Source organism: Oenanthe melanoleuca, chromosome 4A (assembly GCF_029582105.1).
Source record: "Oenanthe melanoleuca isolate GR-GAL-2019-014 chromosome 4A, OMel1.0, whole genome shotgun sequence".
NCBI lineage: Eukaryota > Metazoa > Chordata > Aves > Passeriformes > Muscicapidae > Oenanthe > Oenanthe melanoleuca.
The window spans coordinates 14,610,683-14,632,297 of NC_079338.1; the positions used below are offsets into that span (position 1 = coordinate 14,610,683).

A 21,615-nucleotide genomic window follows, 5' to 3' on the forward strand; every position below is an offset into this window, starting at 1 on the left:
GTGTTGGCGGCGCGGCCGAAGATGGCGACAGACTGAGGGCGATGGGGCCGGGCGGCGGCGGCGGCGGGCGCGGCGCGGCCCCGGCACCGCGCCGGGGCAAGCGGAAAGCCGAGTGAGGGCGGCCGGGGCATGCCTGGGGCCGGGAGCGGGGCCGGGGCGGGCGGCGGCGGCGGGGCGCGGCGGGGGCGGCGCGGGCATGGCGGCGGCGGCGGCGCGGGGCAGGTGACAGCGGCGGCAGCGCGGCGCTGCCCGCCCGCCGCCCGCGCGCCCCCGGCATGATCCGCGGCGCCTGGATGTCCCCCCGCGGGGGCGCCGCCGGCGGGGCCGTGTGCTGCGCGCCGCGCCGCAGCGACAAGCCGGTGGCCGACCCCGAGCGGGCGCAGAAATGGCGCCTGTCGCTCGCCTCGCTCCTCTTCTTCACCGTGCTCCTCTCCGACCATCTGTGGCTCTGCGCCGGGGCCAAGCTGCGGGCGCGGGAGCGGCCGCGGGGCCGCGGGCCGCGGGCGCTGCTGGCGGCCGAGCCGGCGGGCGGCGGCGGCGGCGGTGGCGGCGGCAGCTGCGAGGCCCTGCTGGGCAACCTGAGCCGCGGCCCCGGCGGGCCCTGCCCCGCCGCCCGCGGGGACCTGGACTCGGCGTGCGCCCGGCTGCTCGCCCCGCAGCGCCCGCGGGCCCCCGGAGCGCCGCTGCGCTCGCCCCCCGCCGCCGCCGCTGCCGCCGCCGCCGCGCCCTTCTTCGCCTCGCCCTCCTCCAAAAGGACCTTCCTGCAGGCTTACTTCAGGAACTTCAACCTCTCCTTTTGTGATACTTACACGATCTGGGACCTGCTGCGGGAGATGGCCGGCCCCGACGGCCTGGACTGCAGCCTGGACAACCTGATGGTGGACCTGGTGGTGGCGGCGGCCGGGGCGCTGGGAGGGGAGGCCTGTAGCAGCTGCGTCCAGGCGTACCAGCGGCTGGACCAACACGCTCAGGAAAAATACGAGGAGTTCGACCTCTTGCTGGAGAAGTACTTGCAGTCGGAAGAGTACTCGGTCAGATCCTGCCTGACGGACTGCAAGGTACGAGGGGGCGTCCCGGGTGAGCTGGGCCACCGAGGGCTTGGTGCTGTAAGGGTACCATGGTCCCCCTGCTCTCACACCTGCCTGTCTCTCTCTGCTCCCCAGACCTCTCCTGGCAGTGGTGGTGGGACAGGTCTGGAGCCCTTGGGAAGGTTGGGACAGGGTGGTGGGATAGAGAAGGCAAAGCAGGACTTGGCCTGAATGAGCACTTTCACATCCCTTCACACTTGTGCACACCCAGGCGGCTCCTGACATCCCATTCCCAGCACCCTGCTCCCAACAACTCAGTCTGAGCACCCAGCTCATGAAACCCCACTCCCAACACCCCAATTCTGACACTGCATCCCCAACACCCCTCTCCTGACACCCAGTCCTGACATGCCACCTCAGTCCACTCGACGCCCCAATCCCTGCCAGCCTCACCCAGACCACTTTCCATATGCACCCCTGAGGTGGAGTCCCTCACCTTTGTCTCAGACCTACTGCTGCTCCTGGGACAGCCCAGGCTTCTGCCTGGCTGTCATTAGACCAGTGGTGACCTGAGATGAACCATGGTGCCAGGGTCCCTTCCCTGTATGCAGCAGCAGTTTTCCAGCTCTTACACCCTTTCTGCCCAGAGAGCTGGCCCAGGGGTGCTGGGATGTGCCTCCCACTTTGGTGTTCCCCCTAGTGTCACTGACTGCCCCCAGCCCTGGGGCACAGTCCCTGTTCTGAAAGCTGATGGGTTGGTTGTGTCTCTCAGCATCAATGGGATCAAGGCTTAGGTTGGAGCCATCTCCTCTCCCAGATGAGAGTTGTGGTTGGATCTCCATTGCACCCCAGTGTGGTTCTGCTGGGTGCTCTGTTCTTACAAACCCGTGGTGCCTCCAGTTTCCACCTGCTCCAGGCTGCCTGGCTCACCTGTGCACCCTCCAGACATCACCTCTGGGAAGTGCAATGGTCTCCAGAATTAAACCTGCTTCCCTTTCCTGGAGCTGTGTCTTGGGGTGTGTGACAGCATTGTCCCCACAGGGATGGTGGCAGAGCTTCCTCCCTGGGTTGGCTGCTCCTCTTCTGGGACAGGAGTTTTGAGGGACACTTGGAGTTGCAGGGCAGCTCTTGAAGTGATGTTCATGCCCTGGGAAAATGCAGGGGCAGCACCAAGAGCAGCACTGGGACACTGAGGTGTTGTCTTTCACCAAGGGGACATTGATGAGGTCCTGGCCACTACTGCAAGGGTTGCTTTTGTGAGAAGCTGGGTTTGAGCAGGACCTTGTGCTTGTGTTCTGGGCCTAGGCCAAGGCAGCTAATTACAGTCTGCTTCCCAAATTCTCCCTGTGGTTTCCAAGGGATGTAGTATTCTGCCTGCTCTGAGTAGTTTGGTCCTGCTGCTCCACTCCCACAGGGAGTTTGGTGCTGTCCATTGTGCTGCTCCTGCTTCCAGGGGCCCAGCAGGGTCAGGATCTCCCTGTGCCATGTCTGGTGGAGCATAAACATTCTAACTTCAGGTTTAGCTTCCATCTCTGTTTGGAGACCCAGAGAAAAAAGCTAAAGAGGTGAGAAAATAATCATTATGTTGGGACTCCAAAGTATATAGAAACAGAGCTGTGCTTCAATGAGTCTCCATTAAGCATCCCTGGATTTAATGTTCTTTGCTGGGAGAGCAGGAAATGTGCTGGGGAGATGCAGAGCTGGAGGTAGTGGCAGGACGCATCCCTCTGAACTGGTTCTGTCTTGTGTCAGTGCATCCTCAGAGCATCTGTGAGCTCCAGCCTTGCATTCCACAGGCAGCACTTGGGAAGCAACAGGAGGCAGGAGCAGCAGGGACAACCTGTGCACACTCCCCTGGGCCACCCACTGGGAAATTCCCATGGGAGTGCTCCCACCAGAGCCCTCACAGCTCCCATCCTTTTGGTTGCTCCTGAAAATCAGCCTCCTTTGCTTAAGGCCGTTTACTCCATATTTATGTGTCTTACTCCAGCTTTTCACATCCATGAGACCCAGCTTTTCCCTCTCAGTGGCTATTCCCCATCTGTGAATTGAAGCTAATGCCAGACCCTTCCAGCACTGTGGTGATGAGTGAGTTTTGGCCTGATCTCGAGTCCTCTGGACTTGAGCAGGGACTGCAGTTACTCATTGCCTTGGAAAAATGTGGCTGGCGGGATTTTTGAAGCAGGTTGAGTTTGTAAATCCCATCCAGGTGCTGGATAATACCTGTTTGTGAGGCTGGCAGAGCTATTGCTTGGTGGTGATAACATCTGAGAGCAAACAACAGGAAAACAGGAGAGGAGTGGGGGAAAACAGAGTGGAATGTGCAGCTCGGCCAGCGTGAGAGCTCCTGCAGAGCCCTCACAGCAGGATTCTGGCTGCAGGAGCTCTGGAGCTGGAGAAACAGGATTTAAATGATATTTCTGGGACATGGGACTGTGGGAGCAGGGCTGTGCATGGAGCATTAGTGCTGCTTCCCATTCACATCCCTGCCCTGCTGCAACAGCAGCTGGAAAATTGAAGATGAGGAAGCACAGCAGCTCCAGCTCACCTGCACAGCCTCCCTCTGCAGAGCCAGGGATCCCTCTGGAATTTGGTGCCAAAGAAATGTGGCTCAGTAGACAGCTCACAGGGAGCTCTGTGGCAGCCAAACCACTCCAGTGATTTTGGCTCTTTATTTCACCTGATTTCAAACAACAGCAACACCAAATCCAAACTGGAGCTGCCAGTTCCTTCCTGTGGCAGCAGGTTTCACCACCAGCTAAAAATTTGGAAGCTTGTGAGTGTTGTGGATTGGTTTAGGAGGACATATAAGTCTCTGTTAATAAATCATCTGGAGAGCTGCCCTCAGGTTTGGGGAGAAAAGGCAGGTGCTGTCAGGAAGGGAAACAGCATCCTAGGCATCCCAACCCCAGATCTGTCTGTGCCTGAAGACGGGGGAAGACTGGACCAAAGTCTCCCTGGGAGACAGGAATCCCATGAAATGGTGAGGTCTGTGTGTAATTCAGCTGCTGAGATTACTCAGTGCTGTAATACTCTCCCTTTTAATTTTCTGCTTGGGGATCATTCCTGGGCAGATCCCACTTTCTGTACATGTTCTTTTTCCCATGCAGCACCATCAACTTCCAGATCACTCCCTGGAAATGTTTTATCTGTTACTCTTACAACTAACCCCAGAAATCCCTGTGGTTGAGAGACAGTAAATCATGAGAATGCACTTCTGGGATTTATTGTTTGCATTTCCCATTTGGTGGGATTTTGGGGGCTCCCACAGGGATGCTTATGGACAGGGGCACCAGCATCCTGTGGACAGGAGGAAGAGGGAAGTGGGTCCACAAGGTCCATCCATCTTTTCAAATACATTTCACCTCATGCTATGAGGATGTGCCTGCCAGCTGCTGGGTGATGCTGCTAGGCAGGGATAATGTGGATAAAAGGTGGAAAACACTGATTTTTTTCTGAACATAAGAGGGGAAAGTCATTAACTGAGCCAGGAGCAGCTGCTGGCCACCTCCATCTCGCCTGTTGCTGTGTGACTTGTACCCTTTGTTACTGCAAGACACAATGAACTTGGTGCTCTGAGCAGTTGTGGGGACACTTTGGAGCATCTTCCAAAGGGGCTTGAGGAGGTCACAGCCTGGGGATGTGGATATTGGACTCGAATATCCATCAGGAAATGTGGGGTGACAGCAGCATTCAAACTGTGAGCCCAGGCTTTGCAGGACTTAGTGCAGGAGGAAATCACTGTCCCTCCAAAGCAATGCCTTTTGTTTGTGCCTTTTCCCCATCTTTCCAGGCAGGAAAAGAGCAATGTTGCTCCAGCTCAGACACAGATGAGAGCTTTGCTCGTGCCAAGGCTGAGCTCTGCGTGCTGGCTCCCGCCCCAACAGCTCCCAAAAGTGCCCCCTCCCACCAGTCCTGGGGCAAATCAAGATCTATGGGACAAAGCCTGTGGAATTAAGGAGTCATTAGGCTGCAAGAAACAAAGCTGTGCTGAGAGAAGGGCTGACAGGCAGGAGGGGGCTGGCAGCAGAGCTGGGCAGGCTGGGCTGGACAGGACCTGTAGCATCTCAGATGTGATTAGATTATCAGGATTCTCTGCGTGGCTGTGGGATCTGGTTCTGCACCTCTGGTTTCCCTGGCACCCCTGGCAGGGCAGGATTTCACTCCCGAGGTTTTGATGGTGTTTCTGTGTGGCTGGTGTGCAGTGATGTGAGAAATGGAGGCTGTTCCTGCTCTGGCATCACCCCTGGCACAGCCCACATGGAGCAGGGAGCAAATCCCCAGTGCCCAGGTTCAGCATCCTCTGGGGTCCTGTTTTCTGGCTCTTGTTTAGCCAGGAATAGCATCAGCAATCAGCATCCCTCCAGAGCATCCCTCCCTGTGGAACATCCTCTGGAAACCCAAGGCTGCTGGCACCAGCAATTTTGGGAACACTGTATCTTGGGGTTACCCCAGTGGCAGGGACACCTCTTGGGGGAACCAAAGCAGCATTTTACATTCACAAAAGTAGTTAAAGTTGAGGAGGTTTGGGCAAGGCTTATCCAAAATGCTGCTGAACCTCGTGCACTCCGGCTCTGAGCCTGGATGTCTCCTTGCATCGAGGGAGGGTCACTTGGAAACCACAGCAAAAGTGATTTCACCAAAACCTTGTGCTTTTTCTAAGGAGTTATTTTAGCAGTGAGGCTTCCAGAGGATCCATGCATGGGTGACTGCAAAGTTGCACCCTGGACCTGATCCCCTGTGGAGCTTTTGGTGCACAAGTGTCACATTTGTGCACCACACACCTGTGTCAGCTACAGAGCTTCTCCTCCAGAACCAGCCTGGCCAGTGAGGTATTTCATGAGGTGAAAAAAGGTTCCAGAGTGTGAATTCCAAAGCAATTCCAGCAGATCAGTGCAGTCATTTGGCAGCTTGAGCAGGAGCACAGGCATGAGCTTAGCCGAGTGTGTGGCTCCATATTCCCCACCCATTCCATGGGAGCAAAGGGAATTTTTTGCAGCCCCACAAAAATGTGATTCAGTTGTATAAAGCATTTGGGCCAAAGGACCATGGTGGGTTTGGTCTGCAGGTGCTGTGGCTGCAGCCTCTGGCACAGCCCAATTCCAGTGCCTTGTGTCTGGTACCTTGAAAACTGAGGTCAAGGCTTGGAAAACAGGAGAAACAAAAACTGAACTGATGGAAGGAGTTTGCCCTGTGGAATAAAAGATGTAGAGGTGTCAGGAATGCACCAGGTACCCTGAGAACTGGGAGGGCTGCAAGCCAGGCAGGAGTAAGTCCTGAGTTTTGCTTGGGGTTGAGACATCTCAAGCTGCCTGGGAGTGTGTGGTGGGCTGGAGGCTGAACCACACAGGTGCTGTGGGGTGAAGCAGCCTGGGGTGGGGTCAGGGTGTGAATGGGAGGGATTTATGGGGGGATTGGGTGGTGTTTGGCTGCCTCTTTTGTGCTGGTTGCCTGTCAGTCCTTGTCTCCCTGTCCTGTGTCTGTCAGTGGTGCTGTGGGGACAATCCACAGGTTTCCCAAGGCAGCAGCAGGTCTCCATGGAGCAACAGGCAGGCCAGCAAATGGTGCAGGGACAGCAAGGGAGGGTGGCATCTGTCTCCATCAAAGTGTCACCAGTAGCTCCAAGTGCCACAGGCTCCGTGTGTTCCTGGCTGTGCCTGCTGCCGTCAGTGCCAGATGCAAGCCCAGGTTCTCCATGTGTGCCCATCCCTGGGAGCATGGCAGGCACAGGGGCTTCACCAGCAGGGTGGGACGAGCTCCTCAGAGATGTCACCTCAGCAGCTGGAGGTGGAAAGTATCCAGCTGCTCTGTGTGGTGCAGGAAGGCTCTGGGAGTCAGGAGCTCAGCAGCATGTGCAGTGATATCAGCAAAATGAGATCTGGGAAAACAACACAGCCCCCAGCCCCCTTGCTGTGCACATCCATTGTCACAGCCTGCATGTGGTCCTCCAGATCAGGGCTGTCTTGCCACGCTGCTTTTCCTACCAGGCAGTGATCTGTGCTCCCCATGGGCAGAGGGATCTGCTGGTGCCATGCTGACTCCAGCCCTGTGTGCTTCCCAGGGAGAGGAGGCAGCACCTCCCACACCAGCACTGGGAGGTGGGAGAGGATGCACAGGGTGTCTGCTTGAGCCCACCTGGACCTGCCCTCACAGGGGCTTCACCTGCTCCCTGCCTGAGGCCAGGATTCTTTCCCATCAGGAAAGGAGCCGTTCGTGCCCAGCAGGGATCACACATGGCCTGGCCTGACCCCGGTGCTGGGCAGTGCCAAGGATCACACAGAGGGTTTGTCAAAATATCCCACAGCCCCAGGCCTGTCCCTAGGGATGCTCCACGGGCTTTTCCTGTGCTGCAGGCTCCAGAGCTGCCCTCCCTACAGGGTGGGAGGGGCAGGCAGCAGCGGCAGGATGTGCTTGGCTGCCGGGGGCTATTCCTGCTGTCACCGGGATTAGGTGACATTAGGATGCGGCTCATGCCTGGCTCCACGCAGGAGCTCAGCTCTGCTGTCCTTTGAAGGGCAATGACTCAGGGACAGCAAATCTGTGAATGAGACAGGGAGGCTGCCTGGGCAAGAAGTAGCCATCTGTCCACGCTGCTCCAGCCCCGTTCCCGTGGGCAGAGCTGGCAGCTGCCTGCCCAGAATGGCTCAGCTCGCCTTCTTCAGCCTTGTTCCTCTTCCCAGCTCCTGCCTTTTCCCTGGGGCCTCTCTCCCAGCTGTGCACCTGGGGTGTCACAGGAAGAGCAGTGCTGGCAGCATTGGCTCCTCCAGATGCCTCCAACGTGGCCACTGTGTTAAAAAAGCAGCATGAAATGGCCTCACCTGGCAAGGATTTGGTTTTCCAGAGCGCTGCCTGTGCCAGCATCCTGCTGTTCCTGGTCCTGGCTGGAGAAGGAAATGCCACCTGCCCTGCTCATCCTCTTGGGAGTAACAGATACACGTGTTTGGCATCTTGGCTGGAATCTTATCCCTGCACGGCAGCTCTGCAGCGCTGCTGCTGGGTGGAGGCTGCGCATGGACGGGAGAGCCAAGGTAGAGCTGGAGAGGGGGCCTGGAAGTGGCTGGGATGGGGGTTTTCCTGGTGAGGGCTGTGCCAGCACCTGGGTTGGCTCAGATCAGGGAGCCTGGAGCACCCTGTGCCTGCAGGCACCAGTCCCAAGCGTTCCCCACTGCTGGTGGTTACAGAGGGAGAGGAGGCAAGTGTATTTTCTTAGAATTTTCTGAACAGACACAGTTTGGAAAGCACTGGCAGGACAGGAGCTGCATTTCTGCCTTTAGTGTAATGAGTTCTACCTGCTTCAGACCTGGGCATCTCTCTGACCTGCTGTTGATCTTCATTGTTGTATTCCTTGGAGCTGGTTGTCTTCGGTGTCATTTTCCATGGAGCTGGATGTGGAGAGGAGGAATCCACAGGGGTCTCTGCCTGTGTGTGCAGGGAGCAGTGTTTTTCTGGCATGCTGTCATCATTCCTTGCTCTCCCATTCAAATGAGACTGTCAGGAAGCACCAGGAGCTCTGGGGTGGCAGCGTGGCTGGAGCATGGTCCTGGGACTGCTCTCCAGACACCCTTTGCTCATGGGAATGCAGGGAAGCATTTTCACTCTGCAGAGCATAAAGAGGGACAGGGACAGCCCCAGTCTGTCCTAGGCTTGCTCCAGGGGAGAGCAGCAGGACTGGGGCTTCCCTGCAGTAGAGCATCCCTTGGGATTCGCTGCCTGAGGAGTGATGCCAGCCAGGAGCTGCCTGCTGCTCACCATGGAGACTCAGAGTTATCCTGGGGCTTTCCTCCCCTGGAAGGGAGAGGGAGATTTCTGCAAGTGGTGTTCAGCCAGAGGCTGCAGCTCTCAGGTCTGACATGAGCCATGGCCTGTTGTGTGTCTCCAGCAGCAGGAGCTGCCAGGAATGCTGATAAGCATCTCAAAAACATCTTTGCTTGTATTTAAGGGACCTGTGGGCACAAGCTGAGGTGGCTGCAAGGCCCAGCATGAGCATGGAAAACTGTGCACTTCCCTGTGACCATGGAAGGTGCTCAGGAGCCAGGATGCTCCTGTCTCCCTGCTGTTTGCTGCATGAGGGAGCAGGGATGGGCCAGATCCTGCTTGCCCATCTCCATGGAGTGCACAAGGATGACATGAGGGACCAGGTTCCTCCTGCTGCCTTTTACCCTGTCCCATGGCCCTGTCCCATTCCCACTCAGGCCAAGGGGGACCTCACAGGATACTCTGCAAGGGAGTCCTGGCACAGTACAGGATTGGGCCCTTCCATAGTCACAGGGAAGTGCACAGTTTTCCACTCACACCACCCTGAGAACAATGTTCCAACCTCACCACTTCCTTGGAAGGGGGATGAGCAGAGAAACTTCTCCCTCACCCCCATCCCTGGTGGGTAATTTATGGCTCGTGGCACTGAAGTGTCTCGCCTTTATTTTTTTATATCCTATCTAATATAACAGGATGTTCTCATTAGCTGTATAAATGTTTAATCCATTTTTGAATCCTGCTAAGCCCCTGGCTGCAGCAGGATCTAATGGGAGTGAATTCCTCAAGCCATCCTAATGGATTGCAAGGACCTCACTTTCCCTCTGTCCCCAACTTCATCGTGTTCAGCTTTAGTTTTGCAGAGGTCTTTAATTACTTTTTAAGTCATTGGGCTGGTAGGATGGGCTGGTGTCTGACCCACTGGGGGCTGGCAGGTGAGGGACTGTACAGGATGGAGCTGCTGGAGTGAGTCCTGAGGAGGCCAGGGAGCTGCTCCAAGGGCTGGAGCCCCTCTGGAGCCAGGCTGAGGGTGCTGGGGGTGTTCACCTGGAGAAGAGGAGGCTCCAGGGAGACCTTAGAGCCTCTTCTAGTTCTTAAAGGGGCTCCAGGAGAGCTGTAGAGGGACTTGGGACAAGGGCCTGGAGGGACAGAACCCAGGGAATTGCTTCCCACTGCCAGAGGATAGATGGGAAACTGGGAAGAACTTTCCTCAGAGTGGGGTCCTGAAACTGGAGGCTTGGTCTCCCCTCTTCCACCTTGGGGCCATGTGGTGTCCCAAGGACAGAGCCCTCCAGATGCCAATGAGAGCTGCTGTCTCCCTGGCCACCAGCTGTTTGTCCCTGTCTCCTGGTGTCCACACTCTTCCTACACAAACCTCCACACTCCATCTGGCCTTGCCTTCCTGACAAGCTGCTCTTCTCTTCTCTTCTCTTCTCTTCTCTTCTCTTCTCTTCTCTTCTCTTCTCTTCTCTTCTCTTCTCTTCTCTTCTCTTCTCTTCTCTTCTCTTCTCTTCTCTTCTCTTCTCTTCTCTTCTCTTCTCTTCTCTTCTCTTCTCTTCTCTTCTCTTCTCTTCTCTTCTCTTCTCTTCTCTTCTCTTCTCTTCTCTTCTCTTCTCTTCTCTTCTCTTCTCTTCTCTTCTCTTCTCTTCTCTTCTCTTCTCTTCTCTTCTCTTCTCTTCTCTTCTCTTCTCCCCAGCCAAGACCCTTTTTGAAAGGGGAGAACAGAGCAGCAGTGTGGATTAACTGCAGCCTGGGAATGCTGGTCCCTCACAGTGCTCCAGGCTGGGATTTTGGGACAAGGACTGACTGGGGTCTGGCAGCAGTGCCCACGGGCAGCCCACCATGGCTGGGCCACCCTGTCCCAGACACTGCCAGGGGACACAGCCAGGATGTGAGGAGGGGGCACTGAACAGGGGGGTGACAGGAGGAATGTCAGTGAGCAGAGCACTGTGATCCTGTGCTCACCCCCTTGGAGGGAGGATGCAGCTCCCCTGAGGTGGAGTTTGATAATGAAATGGAAATATTCCATGGGGATTGGGATGTTTTGTAGCAGTGATCTGGGATCAGGAGCCTCCTGCAAGGGGCTGGGGGCTGTAGGAGTGGTGGGGAAGGGCTGGGTGGCAAACAGAGGGTAACCTCCAGTCAGATCCCAGCCTGCACTGGGAAAAGTGGGAGCTGTGGTGGGGGGGAAGGGCTGCAGACAGTGCTGGGCAGGGACATGGAGCAACCTGTGACATGCATGGAGACAGGCACTGGCTGTGGGAAGCAGGAGGGCCTGGCAGTGGTCACTGCCTTCCTGTTCATCCAGCTGTGCCATTAATTACTGTGATTAATCAATAGGCACAGGCACATGGCCATGTTGGGGTGCCATGTGCTCTGTCCCCTCAGCACAGGAGCTGCCAGAGGTGTCCAAAACAGCTCCACGAGCTCTGCTCTTCCAGGGAATGTTCCTGCTTTGGTACAACCACGAGCACAGGCTCTTCCTCCTGGGCTGGTTCAAGGGCAGTGTGGCATCTGCTGGGATGGGACCAGCCTTTTCCCTGGGCTGTGCACACAGCAGCCCTCGGGCCATGAGCACATGAGCAAAGCCAGGAGGCTGTGACTGTGTGTCTGTCCCCTGAGAGCATTCCCAGGGCTGGCAGCTGGCACTGCCACCTCCCAGCCATCACCTGTGGGTGCTGGGGGGTGTGTGTGTCATTGCAGAATCAGTTTAGGATGCTGGTTCTCCCATCCTTTCCCACTCCAGTCCTTCCCAGGGCATGTGTTGAGCTGCCTGATATCGTGACAGAGTGGGACAGTTGTTACCTGAGCCCTAAGTTTGTCAGGCGTGTGGGGATCACACCTTAAAGCTATTTGCTCTTAGTTTTGACCAATGAGCATCTGGGGTGTTGTGTGTCTCAGACTGGGTTTGAATGGCTTGGAGGTGAAAATTTGGGGCTTTTTCCTCTAAAAGGAGGAGTGTTTAGACTGTCTCTTTAATCCAAGAACTGGGAATTAAAGCTAAAATGCTTTACTTTTAAAATGAAAACTAAAAGTTTTAAACTTTAAAACTATCAGCTGCTTCATGAGGTGATTGAGTGGTGAGTGAGTAGCTCTTCCAGGTAATTTGGGAGTGACTTCATCACTCAGGTCAAAGGGATATGGACTGGTCCTGTGGGATGTAGGTGGGAAGCCACAGTTTGGGAGCACAGGGGACATTCCACTGCCCAGGACCTTCCCTGAGGATGAGCCTGCTCAGTGCCAGACCTGGACCTCCATGTGCCCAGAATGACACACAACAAGCAGAATGCAAACTGATGTCATGGTTGGGATGGCTGGGGGAGAACTTCTGGGAAAACCAACCCTGGAGAGGGGTGGGCTGCAGGAGAGCCTGGAATGGACACATGCCAGCCAGCTCAGCAGCTCCATGTGGAATTCCAGTGGTGTTGGAGGAGCACCCACACCATTGGGGTTCCCAGCAGTGCTGTTCCTGCAGCCTGTGTGCATCCATCCCCATTCCATCCCCATCCATGTCCCAGGCATTCCTGCTGGCAGCCCCATCCCTCTGTGCCCTCTGGAGCTGGGTACAATGGGCACAGGCTCCCCTGGTTGGGAAACGGAGGAGCTGTGGCTCCAGGGCTGTCATCACCAGGAAAAAGGCAACTTTATATTAAAAATGAAGGAAAAACAATACAAATCTTATAATCCTGTCCAGTTGTTGGGGTTTAGGGTTGGGTTGGTGTTTTTCTCCCCCCTCTCCTAACCCAGAGCATGTGAATGTGTCAAGGCAGGGATAACAGCTCCAGAACTATCAAAGGAACCAAAAATCAGCTGTTGCAGAGATGATGTTGGAACAGCCCATAGCAAGGATAATTTTTTAAAAAGTCTAAAAAAAGCTGGTTTAAAGCTCCACATTGTTACTGTCTGAGTTAATTGAATACAGGGGTAATTGGACATTGCAGATGTGTTTGTGACTCCTCCTGACTGGCCCTGGACTTCAGTATTCCCTTAATCCTCTGCCATCCAAGGGGGCTTTTCTCTCCCCCCCAGCCTGTCCTGCTTCCCTCACTGCATCCTGATGTGCCAGAGCTTGGAGAGCTGCCTGAGCAGCTCATTAGCAGTGCTCATTTCCCTGTGTCCAAGATTAATGAGGCACAGCCACTCCAGATGCTCCTCTCAGGCCAGGATGGAAATGTGAGTCCCAGGAGCTGCTCTGAGAGAGGAGGGGGCTGCTCCAGGCTGGCAGGGACAGGCAGGGATTTTTCTTCCTATCCCTGCAGGGAGCTGGGTGTGCCCAGTGAGAAGAGGGAAAAGAGGGGAGTCATGATGGCAGAGCCCAACTTCCAGAGTGATCCTCACCTCTGGTCCAAGCACACTCCTAGGTTTCCTTCTGGGGTCATTTTGTAGGGGAAAGCTCCTTATTTCCCTCTCTGCCTTCCAGCCTTCATCTCCCCCTTCCAGAGAAGTAGATTTTGGGCTGGGGATGCTGCCCCAACCCCTGCCTCTAATTAAGGAGAAGGGTTTGCTACATTTGTGCCATTAGTAGGATTTTCCTTGGGGAAACTTCCTGAGCATTGATTCCTGTTCAAATGGGAAAACACCACTTGTGTGAATTACAGCTGGCATTCCCAGTGGGCATCCAAAGTATCCCAAGCACTGCATCCTCTGCAGTGGTGGTGCATGCTCAGAATTCTGCTCCATTCCTGCTCCTGGGTTCTCCCAAAGTGTAGCTGGGATCGTTCCACAGGCAATGACAATGTTTCCAACCTACTGGACTGGCCTTGAAGTGGCCAAATTTGTGCAGAAATCCTAAGGGCACAGAAAGACTTTGGAAAAGCTGTTTGGTGGGGAATGCTGTCCTGACAGGAGACAGAGGGAATAGTGCAGGCAGGGAAGAGCTCCCATTTGGCACAGAATTCCCTGTGAAAGCACCATCCCTCTGACTGCTGCTTCCAGATCCCACTGGAAGTGTGAGCAGACAGGGAGCTGAATTCACTATTGGAAATCCAATTCATTTTGGGCTTTTTTAATGTCTTTTATGATGAGGTTTTTCATCCCACCTGCAGAATTCCAATGTGGACAGATAGCCTGTCTTCCTCCTTCCATATAAATTGGATGTCTGAAGTTGGCTCCTTTCCTAGGCAGCCAAATTCCATGTGCTTTCTCAGAGCCACACAGCCAGTCCTCCAGAGCTAAAAATGCAGGAAGAGGGCACCAAACTGAGCTATTTTGGAGTTGAGGTCACTTATATTTACTTGGCCAGGCTGGAGATCTGCCAAAAGCCAAACCAGAAAGGCAGGAACACTGATTGCAACCCAACCCGCTTCCTGAAGAATCCAGAGAGGGCAAGGATGGAAACCAGGCAGCTTTCCTAGCTGATCTAAGCAGGGAATAAATTTCTTCCTGTCCTAAATTCTGACATGTCCATTTTAACAGCAGAACTAAGGAAGGGTGGGGGGTAAGTTTGGAGATACCAAAACCTTGAGCATCTCAGGGAATTTGCTCCTTGTCTGTGACATGGATCTCTGTGGGTGAGTGACAGGAGGACACTGGAATCTCCTGGAGATGCTCCTGTGTCTCAGCTTGCTCCCAGTGGGGTGGGAGAGCTCTGTTGGACAGGTCTTGCATGTCTCTGTTTTTGAGTACACACAGGAGTTTCCATCCTGCAGAGCTGCAGGAATTCCTGCTGCAGCACCTGGAGGATCTGTCCCAAGGGAATGGCAAGGGCTGGCTGGGGTCAGTGCTTTCCTCAGGGAAGGCAGGTACTTTGGAAAGGGAAGGAAGAATGGAAGGCAGCCAGGGAATCTTGATTCAGGTTCTGGATGAGTGCTCCAGCTCTGCCCTCCCTGGTGGTATCACCAACTCTTTGCAGTGTCTCCTTCCATAATTTCATTAAATTCATGGAATGTCCCTGTGTGTGACCCCAACCCTCTGCCAGACTTCCCTGATGGGAATCATCACAAACATTTTAGGGGGAACGTGTGGATCCATGCAGAGCCAGCTCTGTTTCCACATGGAAGCAGAATGAATGCAAATTCCTGTAGATTTCAAATTCCTGTAGAATTCCTACAAAGCTCTGGGAAATCTGTTCTGGCTGCCTTTCCCTCCCAAATCTGGAGCTGGGACAGCTCAGGTGACACCCACAATCGTGTGCTGGAGCACTCAGTGTACTCTCCATGCCAGGCTGCATGTGAGCCCAGGTGGGAGCTGGGATGTGACTGGGATCTGGGAAGCAGCGTGGGAGACAGTCAGAGCTGGGAAGAAGATTGGCAGGAAATGGGAGTGAGTAAATCAGCCGAGCTTGCCTGAGTTGTGACTAAAGGGGGAGCGTGAGACATCTGCAAATATTAGAGATGTGTAAACACAGAGCAGGGAGAGGGAATGGTAGAGGGAATGATTGAAGGGAGTGAACTTTTGGATGGAAAAATATAGGTCAAGTATGAAGGAAAACTTGTAGGCAGCGAAATAAGTGCTGTAAAACAACCTCCTTGGGAAACACGAGGAAGTCCCACTGATGGAGATGTTTATCCTAAGGCAGAGGAGGGCTGAAATAGAGGCTGAGCTGGAGGGATGGATTCAGAGTGTCCATCCCACATGGGGCTGGGCACACCAGTGATGTCCATCCAGCTCTTTGGATGTTCATAATTCCCCTTTAAACTACAGGCTGGTTGTGGTTTACTTAATCCATCTGGATTTTAATCCTGAAAACTTCATGGCTTTGGGGGGAACTCACCCACCTGACTTCAGCCAGTTCAAATTCAAGCAGATCATTCACACCAAAATGTGTCCAAAATCCTGGATGGTCATCAGGGGAAGGAGAAGCTTGTCCAGCCCCTCGCTGCCAGATGCTCCAAGGATCGGGGTGTTCTCAGGAAACCCTCTCCTTGTTGTTCTAAAAGCAGCCCAAATAATTAAGGTAATTAATAAGGCCTCTCTCTGTTTTGCTCTAGATTACACTGGAGTGTGTCTGGAGTGTATGGAAACAACAGCATCATGTCCAGGCAGGGATTTGTTGAGTCCTCAGGCTGGAATAAGGATGTCTGGAATAAGGAAGTCTGGATAAATCCTGGGCAGTCAGTGGGTGCTTTGGAGCCCTGGTGCTGTGTCCTATCAGTGCCAGGTGTCACTGTCCCCTGAGCTCTGTCCTCATCCTTTACATCCTGTTGAGGTTCCATAGCAGCAGTGACAGGTCCTGCTTTCCCAAAGGAGAAAAACACATGGTGCTTGCAGAGGGCCAGAGATGCAAATCCAGACATCAACACTTTCCTGCTTGTGTCCTCACACTCTGGAGCCATTCCACTCTGTCCCAGTAATTAATATCCAGCAGGACAAGGAGAACAACACCTGCATTCCCATATCCCAGGGGAAAGCCCTGGCCTGAGTACTAGGGACTGCTCCAAAACATTCACTCCATAAATTGTGTCCTGGTGCCCATTGAACTTTCTGGGATAAAAGTTGCACCAAAGCTAACACAATTCTGTGAAAATTCTGGATTTCATGATTTGGCATTTTCCAGGAAAAAAAAAACAAACTAAAGTAACTTGCCAAGAATTTCCCAACCAACTTTAATCCTAAGACACCACCGTGGTCCAAACAAAGGAAACATGGTGAAACAAAGAAGTGATGGGTTTAAAGCTTCCAAAAAATGAAAATGCAGCTGGAAGGAGGAGCACAGGGTTTCTCTAAGCATGCTGAGGAGGGAAACTCATTCCCTTTGAATCACAGGGAGCCCTTTCTAGCTGGTTTCAAAGGAAATTGGATGTGGTCATGGAATGACCATGGTGCTGTCACTTGTACCCACATGAATTCATGGATGAGCTGGAAGTGCCACGGGTTCCTTGCAGCCTGAGGAATGATGCACACCAGGAGAAATGGGAGCTCTACTTCCCTCTGCTACAGCCAGTGGAGACAAACATCTTCCCCTGTGCCCGATGCTGGGGAGATAAGGGAAATTTGGGAATATGGTTGTAAGTGAGGCCATATGCCCAGCTGTGGGCACATGGAGGCTGGAAGGGAAGAGGGAATCCCAGGACTGGACAGGCTGGAGAGGCAGGGAATGTGGCACAGGCTGCAATCACAGCTGAGCCCCCAGGGTGCTCTTCCTTCTGGAAATGTTGCCAAGCACAGCCTGAAGTATCAGAAAGGTGAACAGAGCACATGAAGACATCTGTATTACTGGTACATCCCAGTGCCAGAACATCCATGAAAAATGAACAAGTTTGCCCTAGACCAAAAGAAATGGCACAGCAGAAGTTCCAGATGTCAGGGAATTGGGAATCTCTCCAGGACCTATTGGGAAGATGAAGAAAGTGTTATTTGGTGGCAGAGAGGGACAGGCTTCTGTCCAGCAGCTTTTCCAGTAGGAAATGTCCAGTTAAGATCAGCCCGTGATGTGTTTTGCTGTGCCATGTCCAGAGCTGATGGAGGCCAAGGTGAGAGCAGTGGGATGTCTTGGGGGCGAGGAGGATGCTCTGGGACAGGTGATAAGCAGCATTTGGATTTTTGTGTGACTGAGCTCTTGGGTCACTGATGTTGGCAGAATCTGTCACAGTGCCTGTGTCTGTAGGGGACATTATTCCATGTGGTAGTTAGCTTTATTTTTGTGGTGGATTTAGCTGGATAGACGAGTTCCACCATTGTTCCACTCCAGCGGGTTGTTTGAATCCATCAGCTGTTCAACAAATGACTCCAGCACACATTTCCCACAAGAGCTGGGAGCTCTCCCATCCCCTTTCACACTGCCATGCTCCAGCTCTCCCAGTGCTTGGGAGTGACGTGTCCCTCTCCATGCTTTCCCCCAGGCTGTCTACAAGGCGTGGCTGTGCTCCGAGTACTTCAACGTGACCCAGCAGCAGTGCCGGCAGCGGATCCCATGCAAGCAATACTGCCTGGAGGTGCAGACCAGGTGCCCCTTTGTGTTACCGGACAATGACGAGCTGATCTATGGAGGTTTGCCTGGCTTCATCTGTACGGGTAAGGAGGGCCGGGCTCACAGCGGGCACGGGGGTGGTGGTGAGCCCTGGGGAGTTTCCAAGCCACTTCCCGGGTTTGGGAGGCTGGTCGGGGCGGAGTGGGTGTGGAAACGTTGCTTGATGCCGAAATGTGGCCATCCCAAGGGTATGGGATAAGGAGTAAATGGGGATACAGCAACGTCTCAGCCCAGGAGGTGTGAGTCCTACCTCTGACTGAAAGCATGGAAGGAGCTGCAGGTGATGGATTAAAGCAGGTGGGGATGTTGAACCGCTGTGAGCAGGATTTGGGGAGCGCTGAGCTCGCCTTGCTGGTGTGTGCAGGCTCACAGATGCACTGGGGCCAGTCCCAGGGGGTGTCTGGGGGTCCTGGTTCTCAGGTGTGCCAGTCCCACAGCTGGTGGGCACCAGGGCTCATCCTCAGTGTCCCGCTGACCCCTCCTCCTGCTTCCTTCCTTCCCGCAGGGCTGCTGGAGAACCAGCTGCCCAATGAGGAGGCCAAGTGCTGCGAGGTGCAATGGGACTCCTGCGAGCACCCCCCAGACAGCAACGAGGACACATCCCCCAAATCCACGGCCTCAGAGTCGCTCCATTTCCACCGCCACGACCCCCACCTCCATCACCAGAGGCAGAACCACTACCACCTCTACCACCACCACCACCACCAGTACCACCAGTACCACCAGCCCCGCTCCCCGTCCTTGCTGCCGGTCTCTGCGGGGTCTCGCCTCAGCAGCAGCAGGATCAGACTGTGCGTGCTGGTCCTGATGCTCCTCCACACCATGGTGTCCTTCTCGAGCGTGCACGGCGGCGGCGCCGGGGGGCTCGGCCTGGAGACCCCGCCCGCCCTGGAGGAGAGCGTGGCACGGGACGAGTGACACAGAGGGCAGAGCCGACCTCCAAGGAGAACGCCAGATCTTTTTCCATAAGGGGGGCACATGCTATTCCTCCAATGGGAGGCACGGGATTGGGGGTGGCTCACACGCACCCCCGCACATCCCCCAAGAGCTGCTCGCGCGGGGCATCCCCGTGGTGAAGAGTCTCTAACGCGCACAGGGCTGCGGCACCCGGCGCCAGAAGGGTTCGGGCAGGGGCAGCATTCCCGGCCCCGCAGGAACGGCACGGGGGCGGGGGGACCGAGGGGAGGGGTCCCTTGGGTGGAAGGGTGTCCCCATGGGACTGCTGACTGTCCCCCGGCTGCTGCCGCGAGTGCCTTGGGCGCCCGCGCCTCCCCCGCCCGCGCCCTGCCGAGGTTTGACGGTCGGCCCAGCCCAGCCCAGCCCAGCCCAGCCCTCGTTCCTTTTCTCCTGGCTCTGTGAATCCCGAGGGAGCAGTTGGAGGGGCAGCAGCTCCCGGCACAGCCGGGCCCACTCCTGTCCCAGGGAAAAGCCACCGGCTCGGGTGGGGCGCAGTGTCCCCAGCGCGGCGCTGCCTCGCTGCTGGCGTTTGGGGACAGGAGTGGCACGGCTGTGACACTGCACTGTGGTACCACTCGGGGTTGGTCTCACTGCATCCCAACCTGCTCCTCCAGCCTGGCCTTTCCTGCTCCTCTATGCGAGGAGGAGGAGAGGGAGGAGGCACGGAGCAGGAGGGATGTCCCCAGCATTCCCACATCCCACTCTGCCAAGTGTCCTGATGATTTGGTGTAACCTTTTTCGTTGTCCTCCCTGGCTGGTGGGACTGGTCTCAGTGAGGAGCTGGGGAGATGTGACTCCAGCAGCACACAGGCTGTGAGGGAGAGGGTTCCCACGTGGCAGCAGTTGGATGCAGGGAATCCCAAAGGCATCCTTCCATGCTTCCCAGCTACAAATCATTGACTGCATGGCAGGAGGACTGGGCAAACAGGCTGGAGAAATCTGGCTTGAAGGGAGAGTCTCCCACACAAAGAGGCACTAATAAAGCCCAGCTAGGGAGGAGCATTTTTGTGAATAGTTTCAATCCATGGATGCCCCCAGATCCGGAAATTTCTGGGAGCCCAGCTGGACTTGGCCGGGCAAGGTGCTGGCTGGTGCAGCCTCATTTGGCTCACTTGGGGTGGTTTTTTAACCTGAGCTCAGCATATCCAGGGATTCAGCCCCAAATAAACATCAGATCCCTAGGATCTGATCCCCAGGTCATTTCCTAGGAAACTCCAAATTCTCCACACCCACCCACCAGAACTGTTCCCAGCATGGACACTGTGAGGTGGTGCCTCCAGGCTGGGCACCAGGGGCTGTAATTTGTCCTGGGTGTGGGCAGGGAAGGAGGAGAGGGTGTTTTAGCACAAGGTCACGAGTTGGGTGTGAATCCACTCCCTGCTCCCAGAGGGACTGGGATGGTCCCTCTGTTTCCAGGCTGTGTCTTGACAGGAACCTACAGGAGAGCCCTGCGTGGGTCACTGCAGGAGATGGGGATGGAGCAGGAGGAGTGTCCTGCTGCATCCCAGATTGATCCCAGATCCCTGTGAGGGTGCAAGAAGTCCCAGAGTTGACCTGTAGGAGTTTTGTGTTTTCTGGTCTGTTGAGGTGAAGCAAAACCAAGCAGAGCCCCATGAGTAGAGCCCCATGAGCAAAGCTACTTCCTGCCCGGCTGGAAGAAGGAAGTACTGGGCATCTCGTGGGAAGCACAGGTTTCCTGACATTTCCAGCCCATTTCCAGACCAAAGAGGCTCTGAGAAGCAGCTGAATGTTTGATTCCTGCTTTGACTTGAATCTCAGAGCTTTGGGATGATGTTTACACACAAAGTCCTGCAGAGATGAGGCCTGTGATCCCATTGTCCCGTGGTTTTCGGGGTGAGAGAGGTGGTGCTCATGGAAGATGGAGAGCGTTTCCTGAGCAATTCCCTTGCTGCTGCCACCCAAAAAGTAGGATGTCTTTCATTTGACCATTCCTCATGATATCCATATAATTTCAGCCTAGTTTACACCAGTCAGAACAGTTGGGCATGGAGCAGTTCTGCAGAGCAGGATCCAATCCCATGGTTTTCTGTGAGCAGTGGGTTGTGGAGCTGCTCTGACCAGGAGCAAAAGCTCCCAGGCAGGCCAGGGGAGGGAGCACAGCCCCATCCCTGCCTCCAGACAGCTGGATACTGAAGGAAATTAGATTTCTCCTGTACTGCCAAGAGTTAAGCTAATTCCAGGCGCCTATCTCAGAGATAGACTGTGTCCAATCTTGGAGCGACTCATCAGGAGAGAGAAGAGTGTCCCAAGGTCAGCAAGTGGCTCTGAGTCATTGGCCCTGTTCATTGTGTCATGTGTGACACTGAGCAGTGTTGGTGGGCATGGGTTGGCCCAGCCTCAGTCTCTGCAGCACATCCAGATCCAGCACCATCCTGAGGGATGTGTGTCCTTCTCCCTGTCCCAAAACATCATCTCCCTGTGCCCTGGCATCAGGCCAGGCTTGGGGGTGGTGATGGGTGGTGTGGGATTCCCAGAGAAGTTGTGGAAGCATCCCAAGGCCAGGTTGTACAGGGCTTGCAGCAAGCTGGTCCAGTAGGAGGTATCCCTGCCCATGGCAGAGGGTGAAACAGAATGAACTTTAAGATCCCTTTAACCTAAACCATTCCATGATTTCCACAGAGCAGCAGGAGTGATATCCACCAACCCAAGTCATCAGGGGGTGCTGGCAGGGATTTGCGGTGAGAAACAGTTTCACCTTCCCTATCACCAGCTGGAAGCTTCCCTGGGGAGGTCAGGAGTGCATGTTACATCCCAGTGAATCGGGAAGTGAAGCCAGTTCAGAACTGGGCTGGTTTGGGTGGCTTCTGGGGAGGTTTGAGCCCCATCCTCTGGGAGTGAGGAGGCCCCCAGGGCAGGAGACCCCTGCATTTTCCAGGCCATGGCTCCCAGGGGCTGTTCCCAGGGGGATGAGGTGGCAGAAGGAGCACATGGGATGCGGATCTGCTCTGG

General features: G+C 55.0%; 1 protein-coding gene across 1 annotated transcript; it reads left to right on the forward strand.

Annotated features, from left to right (window-relative positions):
* Positions 1 to 213: 213 nt before the first annotated feature.
* Positions 214 to 19,644, forward strand: NALF2 (NALCN channel auxiliary factor 2). The gene is made up of 3 exons (XM_056491497.1): positions 214 to 1,058; positions 17,561 to 17,732; positions 18,194 to 19,644. Exons 1-3 carry the CDS (start codon positions 276 to 278, stop codon positions 18,604 to 18,606), a joined length of 1,368 nt encoding a protein of 455 aa, XP_056347472.1. The 5' UTR covers positions 214 to 275; the 3' UTR covers positions 18,607 to 19,644.
* The last annotated feature ends 1,971 nt before the right edge of the window (positions 19,645 to 21,615 follow it).